The sequence below is a fragment of the Chiloscyllium plagiosum genome, chromosome 2 (assembly GCF_004010195.1).
Source record: "Chiloscyllium plagiosum isolate BGI_BamShark_2017 chromosome 2, ASM401019v2, whole genome shotgun sequence".
NCBI classification, from domain to species: domain Eukaryota; kingdom Metazoa; phylum Chordata; class Chondrichthyes; order Orectolobiformes; family Hemiscylliidae; genus Chiloscyllium; species Chiloscyllium plagiosum.
Genome location: NC_057711.1, coordinates 2,620,064 through 2,628,304, shown reverse-complemented (window position 1 = coordinate 2,628,304; position 8,241 = coordinate 2,620,064). Strand labels below are relative to the sequence as shown.

At 41.1% G+C, this 8,241-nt stretch overlaps 1 protein-coding gene across 4 annotated transcripts in view; it reads right to left on the bottom strand.

Moving 5' to 3' along the window:
- Positions 1–5,600: 5,600 nt before the first annotated feature.
- c2h5orf34 (chromosome 2 C5orf34 homolog) overlaps positions 5,601–8,241 on the bottom strand; it is a 49,290-nt gene continuing 46,649 nt past the window's right edge. For 3 of the 4 annotated variants that reach the window (XM_043703156.1, XM_043703166.1, XM_043703176.1), the window contains one exon: positions 5,603–6,780. In XM_043703156.1, the coding sequence (XP_043559091.1) occupies positions 6,521–6,780 (260 nt within the window). In that variant the 3' untranslated portion in view covers positions 5,603–6,520. Of the gene's footprint in view, positions 6,781–8,241 lie in introns of all 4 variants that reach the window. The other variant, XM_043703184.1, reaches the window with a different exon arrangement.

The window sequence follows — 8,241 nt, the reverse complement described above, 5'->3', positions numbered from 1 at the left end:
TTTGTTGACAGGGGCTCACTATAGATTGTGGTTATCTAATTTGACAAGTGAATATTCAGAGCAACAGTTCTAACCAGGTTTACTTTACTCAATCAACAGCATCCCTTCACATTACAATACAAAAATAATACATAAATTTCACTCCCCAACATCAGAGGGTCATTTTGCTTGACTTGAGCTAAACACCCAACTCCTTTTTCATCCTTTATGTCCCAATAATCTCACATCAGTCTTTTTTGTACATGGCAAATTGCCCAGGGGCTTGTCGATCAGTTGCATATTTTGCCATTTACATCCAATGAAAAGAATGGTAAGAATTTCCAATACACTGGGAGTATTGTACTTTTCAATCACTCCCCAAACTAACTAAAATATTGTTCATTACTTACAATCCATGAAATGTCATTAGCTTCCCAGTTACCTTCATTTTTATTAAAAACAATTCTGAAGATACTGCACGTTTAAAAATACACCATAAATCATATGTTTTATTTTAGAAACAAAAATGCTGGAGAAACTCCAGGAAACAGCAAGGATCAGGCATCTGGGGAGAAAGAAAAACAGAGTAATGTTTTGAATCAAATATGATTCTTCTTTGGATTTGTTTCTAAATCCTTTTGTGGAGAAGATTACTTTGCAAAAATCGTAATGAAGGCTGCATTAAGAAGTAAAGCACAAGGTATATAGCTATACAGCATTGACTACGTTCTTAAATCAATCAATATTTATTTCATATTTCTGGTAGGGAAGTGTACTGTAAAATAACCCAAGGAACATATCCAAGACAGAAAAGTAAATCAAGCCAGACAACACAGCCTAAATCAGAAAAACAAAGCCAGAATGCAGAGAAACATGGCCAGAATGCAGAGAACAGCGCCAGATAATAAAACCAGAATATAGAGAACAGCGCCAGAGTGGAGTCAGAGTAAAGAAGCCAAGGCAACACACTTCATCTGCAGAATAAACAGTTAACCACACAGAACATGCTCATCCTGAATTAGAAATATCGACTTCAAAAATATACTTGGATGGAAAGACAAACACATTAGCTTTTAACTCATTTCAACTCATCGTACTGCATCCCAGTCACTCATCTTACCTCTGTATAAGCCTCAAAATTTCCTCTCTATATTACTGTTCCACCCTAGTCATACTACTACTCCTTTTGATTTTATCCTTCAGTTCTCTGTTATAACATTACTATTCTTCTTCTCTGCCATATTCCTCAGTGATTTCTTGATATATTCCCTTATGTACTTGCCAAATCCCTTAGTAATGCTTACCATATTCTTTAATCCCATACCTCACTGTCTCCCTCAAGCCACTGAGTGGTTTTCTGCTCCTTTCATGTGGACACTGTCCACTTACCTGCTAAAGGAGCAGCAATCCGAAAGCTTGTGATTTCGAATAAACCTGTTGGACTATAACCTGGTGTCCTATGACTTCTGACCTTGACCAATTTCAGTTCCTCTTTGATCCCCAGCAACTTTTGGGACAGTTCCAGATTTCTACCACACTCAATATATAAATGTTAAAGTACTTCCTTATTTCAATCCTGAAACACTTGGCTCTAATTTTAAAAATTGTTTTATTATATAGGGCCTTTTGTGGAACTCTATGGACCGGGAGGCCCGGATTCAAGTCCAATCATTCCAGAAGTATGTAATAACATTTCTGAACAGTTTAATTAGAAAATTAGCACAGGGTAATTAAAAATAAAAGTTTTTTTTTCCTATTTGCATCAGTTGAATGCTGAACGCAAGAGATATTCGAGAGATCTCAGTACCATAAGACATAGGAGCAGAATTAGGGCATTCCGCTCATACGGTCTGCTCCACCATTCAATCATGGATGATATGTTTCTCAATCCCATTCTCCTGCCTTCTCCATGTAACCTTTAATTCCTTTACTAATCAAAAACCTATCCCTGTTTTAAATACACAATGACCTGGCCTCTACAGCTATCTACAGCAATGCATTCCACAGATTTACTACTCACTGGCTGAAGAAATTCCTCCTCATTCCAGTTCTAAAGGGTCATCCGTTCACTCTGAGGCTGTGTCCTCGAGTCCTAGTCTCTCCTACTAGTAGAAACATCATCTTCACGTTCACTATATCAAAGTCTCTCAGTATTCTAAGTTTCAATCAGATCGTCTCAGTATTCATAAGAAGGGCTTATGCCCGAAACGTCAATTCTCCTGTTCCCTGGATGCTGCCTGACCTGCTGCGCTTTTCCAGCAACACATTTTCAGCTCTGATCTCCAGCATCTGCAGACCTCACTTTCTCCTCAGTATTCTAAGTTTCAATCAGATCGCCCCTCATCCTTCCAAACTCCATAGAGTACAGCCCAGATTCCTCAACCACTGCTCATATGACAAGCCCTTAATCACTAGGATCACTCTTGTAGACCTCCTCCAATGCCAGCACATCCTTCTATATGGGGCCCAGAACTGCTCACAATATTCCATGTGTGTTCTGACCAGAGCCTTATACAGCCTCAGCATACATCTCAGTCTTGTTTTCTAAGCCTCTTGAAATGAATTTCATTTCATTTGCTTTCCTAACTTAACTGAAACTGCACGTTAACCTAAAGGGAATCTTGAACTAGGTTTCCAAGTCCCTTTGTGCTTCAGATTTCTGAAACCCTTCCCCATTTAGAAAATAACATACACCTCTATTCTTCCTACCAAAGTGCATAAGCCGTCACTGTCCCATACTGTATTCCAGCTGCTACTTTTGTTCAGTCTCCTAGCCTGTTCAAGTCCTTCTGCAATCTCCCCGCTTCCTCAACACTGTCCCTCTACCTATCTTTGTGTAATCCACAAATTTAGCAACAATGCCCTCAGTTCTTTCATCCAACATGAATAGTCTTGTATTTAGAAGTTTACAGAGGATCAAGTGCCTAGTGTGTGCAATGGAAGTCTGCCCTGAGGCTGTATAAGCACAGAGTGCTACAACCTAAGAAGGGAGAGGACACAGTGTGGAGTGTGTATGCTTAATTCTTCCAATTTGACCAGATGACCAAATTACAAAGATGAGCAATTAAATGCAATCTTGTGGCATTCCAAGCAAGCACAGCATAAAAAGGTCACCAGAGATAAGCAGTTCTAATGTTATAATGATTCTTTTGTTTGTTTACTCTCTCATAAAAGACTAAATCTACACAACACTTCCTTCCTGAACTTTAGATTAGATTAGATTAGATTACTTTAGTGTGGAAACAGGCCCTTCGGCCCAACAAGTCCACACCGATCCACCAAAGCGTACCCACCCAGACCCATTCCCCTACACTTACCCCTGCATCTAACACTACAGGCAATTTAGCATGGCCAATTCACCTAACCTGCACATTTTTGGACTGTGGGAGGACTCACGCAGACACGGGGAGAATGTTAAAACTCCACACAGTCAGTCCCCTGAGGCGGGAATTGAACCCAGGTCTCTGGCGCTGTGAGGCAGCAGTGCTAACCACTTTAAGTCCAAATTAGCTGAGGGCAGGGAGGAGGATAGAGGAATAGAATTTAGAAGAATGAGAAGCAATTGCATTGAAACGTAGAGATTCTTAAGAGGTTTGATAGGGTAAACAATAAGATATTGTTTCTGCTGGTCAGAGATTTGAAAACTGGACATAATCTCAGGACAAGTACTCTCAGTGGTTAGCATTGCAGCCTCATTAGGGCCAGGGACCTGGGTTCAATTCCACCCTTGGGTGACTATGTGGAGTTTGCACATTCTCCACATGTCTGCGGGCTTTTCTCCAGATGCTCTGGTTTCCTCCTACATTCTAAAGAAATGCAGGTTAGGTGGATTGGCAATGGCAAATCGTCCTGTAGTGTGCACAGATGTGTAGGTTAGATGTATTGGCCATGAGAAATGCAGGGGTACAGGGATGGAGGAGGAGATGGTCTGGGTGGGATGCTCTTCGAAGGGTAGGTGCAGACTCGATGGGCTGAATGGCCTGTTTCCATACTGTAGGGATTCTATAGTCAATCATTTAGGGATGAGACAATGAGAAATTTCTTCACTCAAAATGTACTGAATCATTGGAATTCTCTACTCCAGGGGTTTTGGATGTTCCATCATTGAGTACATTTAAGGCTGGGATAGAACTTTTGTCTGTCAAGGAATCAAAGTCTACGGGTAGCAGGGGATGATGTGGGAATAAGCACAACCAAGATGACATTAAATAGCAATGCAGGAGTGACAAGCTGAATGATGTCATGGTTTCTTGTATTCACGTATGTGAATCCTGCTCCTCACTTCCATCCATATTAATAGCCAGAAACTGAACTGAACTGGGCCACTATACGGTGGCAACAAGAGCAGGTCAAAGACTGGGAATCCTGCAGCGAGTATCTCACCTACACAGATTCCCCAAAGCCTGTCCACTGCCTACAAGGTACAAGTCAGGAGTGTGATGGAATACTCCCCACTTGCTTTGATGAGCGCAGCTCCACTCAAGAAACTTGACAGAGTCTAGGACAAAGCAGTAAGGAGTGACACCCACCCACCAACTTAAATATTCACATCCTCCAACACTGATAGTTTACATCTGCTGTCACTCACTATGTACACGACAGGCTGCAACAACTCACTGAGGCTCTCTCAACAGAACTTTCCAAATATGTGACCACTACCAGCTAGAAAGGCAAGGGTAGCAAACACATGGGAGTACCACCACCCGCACGTTGCCCTCCAAGTCACACACCATATTGACTTGGAAATGTATTGCCCTCCTCACTGTCACTGGGCCAAAATCCTGGGAATCCCTCCTTAACAGCACGGTGGATGTACCTCACTTCATGGATTGCAGTAGTACAGGCAACAGCTCTCCACCACCCTTTCAAGGGTAATCAAGAATGGGCAACAAATCCTGGCCTTGCCTGTGACATCCAATTTCCATGAAAGAAACTTTTTAAATTATTTTTAAAAATGTTCACTTCTACTCACATACAGGCAAGGGGCAGCCACAGCCAAAATGTATGGACACTCTTTAACAGTTGTGTGGTTTCTAAAAAGGTTTTTGCTTGAGAGAACCAGAAGTAGCTCTCAATTTCAAACCACTTCACTTTGTCACACACACACACACACACACACACACAACCCCAATCACAGCCGACATCTCCTCACCATACTCTCTCACACCAAAATACCTGTCAAAAGAACACAAGAAATAATGGCAGGAGTCCTAAATGTAAAACAAGCGATCTGACAATTTAGACATAGTACCTTTTTAAATGAGTAAAATTGCACTAAATCAAAAAAAGTAAGATTCAAGAAGTTATACTGAATTCCCTATAGGATTTATTGGAGACTACCTTAGGGTAATGGCTACTAGCTTTGATCTCTCCCACAGTGAAGTTATATTTTTTACTGACTGTAACCTGCAAAAAATAAATTTCAATCATGAGTTAAATTGGTTTTACCCAGAGACTGTTGTGTGAATGTGAAACTCACTACCGTGAGTGATTGTAATCAACAGCACGGATCCATTTCAGAGAGAAGCTATAATAGGAAATGAGAAAGAATGTTGATAAGATGAGACACAGTAGCACGTGGAGTACAAACATTCGCAAAGGGCCGTGAGTCTGTTCCAGTGCTATAAATGACATTTGGCGGCAAGGCTGACCAGCCCAGTGAAAAGGAGTATACTTCAGAAATCACTCAGTACCCAAAGATTCAAAACCTTTCCCCACTGTTTTCAGATTCTAAGTATATGTCCCATTGGACACAAAATAAGGAATCCATCAAAATTCTGCATTTCAGCAATACAACACAAATGGATTTAAAATAAAAAAATTGTACATTTTATTGACCATTAAGTGAATAAAGTGCAAAATCAGAAATAACTGCACGAAAGTTTATAATTAGAACATTTATCCATGACTAAGATGACTGATTAAAAAAAACACAAGTTCAGTAGCTATGAGTCATGTACAAGTCGTCTGAATTGCACAAGTTATCAAAAGATAGAATGATTAAAAAGAATGATTTGCATTCAAATGGTGTTCAATTCGATATTACAAAATTCTTCGCATATAGCAAGTTATTTTCAAGCGCTTTAAGAACATAACGTGCAAGTCTAACAGATAGACAGTGCTGCTAATCAACATCTCATTAGAAGAACAATGAACATCACCCGTGAGCACTGAATGTGTGGATTGGATTCAGTCCTCAGAATGTGCTAATACTGCCTGTACTGCCTTAATCCAGCAATCCATGCTCTAGCATTTGTGGTCCAGCACCCATGGTACTTCCAGTTTTCCCTAGAGTAGATGTGCATTAAATTTTGTTCATGGACCAAGTGAAACATCCCAAAGTTACTAATAGCCCTCCTTACAGAGCTTCTGAGTTCAAGATCAAGAATGCCTCTGCCTTGGGATCTGGCTGGTACTCTGCACAATAAACTAAGGGAATATGAAGTCAAGGCAGTGGGATATCACTACTGATGCATAGTCTGAAAGTGCATTGCAGTTTTTGAGTGTTCTTCGTAGTGAAGCAGCCACAGACCTCAATAAGTCAGAGACGCAATCCTTGCTGCACGAGAAGACTTTCAATTGCACTTCCTTGCTCTCCCATGGTTCCTGCACATTTCTTCCTTCTCGTTTCATTTCCATCCCTCTTGTTCGCCTCCAGCACCAGCTCGATCTCTTGGATAGCTTGGCCTGTCTGTCTCAGCACTCTCTCTATATTCTGGTCCCTCTCTGTGGGCTGGCAAAGGTCAGGAATGGCGTTCAATGGGGGGTCGTGCTTCAGACAATTGGAGTTCTCCAGAAGGACTACAGGCACATGCATTAAAGAAAAATCACTAGGGAGAGAGCAAGCTGATCAATTTATTAGGAAGAAAATAATGAGAAATTCTGGGTTTTGTAAACTTAGATGTACAAGCAGAGAGGCAATTCCAAGAGATTATTCGGGATTGCAAACCCTCCAGGATTGTCCTGGAGCCCCCACCAATTGAAGATTCATCTCCAGGATACTTCAGTGGGTAACACGAGAAGTAAACGTCAACACAAATCTAGGTGTGATTGTAAGGATTTACAGAGGACGTAAAGAGGTTCAGGGTGACTTAGACAAGTTGAGTGAGTGGCAAATACATAACAGATGCAATAAAATGTGGATAAGTCTGAAGTTGTCCACTGCAACAGGAAAACCCGAATGGCAGATAATTATATATAGATTGCTAGATTAGGAAATATTGACATACAAAAAGACCTGGGTTGCCTTGTATAATGGTCACTGAAAGCAAGCATGCAGGTGCCCTTAGCAATTAGGAAGACAAATGGCATGTTGGCTTTCACTGCAAGAGTCTGAGTACAGGAGCAAGGAAGTCTCACTGCAGGTGTACAGGGATTTAGTGAGAGCACACTTGGGAGAATCGTATGCAATGTTAGCCTCCTTATCCAAGGAAATATATAGTCATCATAGAGGGACTGCAGTGAAGGTTCACCAGACTAATTCCTGACATGGTAAGGCATTTAGAAGAATGAGAGGGGATCTCATTGAAATGTATAAAATCCAGACAAGAATGGATTGACTGGATACAGAGATGATATTTCCCCTGGCTTGGGGACCAGAACGCAGGGATCATGGTTTTATGTTACGGGGTAGGCAATTTAGAATTGAGACGAGGAGAAATAGCTACACTCGAAGTGTGGTGAACCTGTAAAATTGTCTGTTACAAAAGGCTGAGGAGATGAAGCCACCAAATATATTCAAGGAGGAATTGGACAGATTTATAGAAACTAAAAGGTGTCAAAGGGATATGAGGAGAGAGCTAGAGTATTGCGATGACAGAATATCAGTCATGATCCTATTGAATTATGGAGCAGGCTCAATGGGCCAAACTGTCTTCTCCTGCTCCTTTACCATGTTTCCAAAACCGTCAATAATATTCAAAATGTGTTTCTTTCTATTGTTTTTTGTTATTTGCCATAAGTCAACTCAGGCTTGGATATCATCCAGATCCTGCTGCATATGACCATGGACTGAGGAGTTGTTAATGGCACTGAACATTGTGCAATCATCAGCGAACAACCCCACCTCTGACCTTATGATGAAGCAGCTCAAGATGGTTGGCCCCAGAACACTGCCCCAAGGAACTCTTGAAATGATATCCTGGGATAGAGATGATTAACCTCCAACAACCAAAGCCATCTTCCTTTGTGTTAGGTATGACTCCATCTATTGGAAAGACCACTCCCTTGATTCTCATTGACTTGGGCTCATTCTGTTAAATG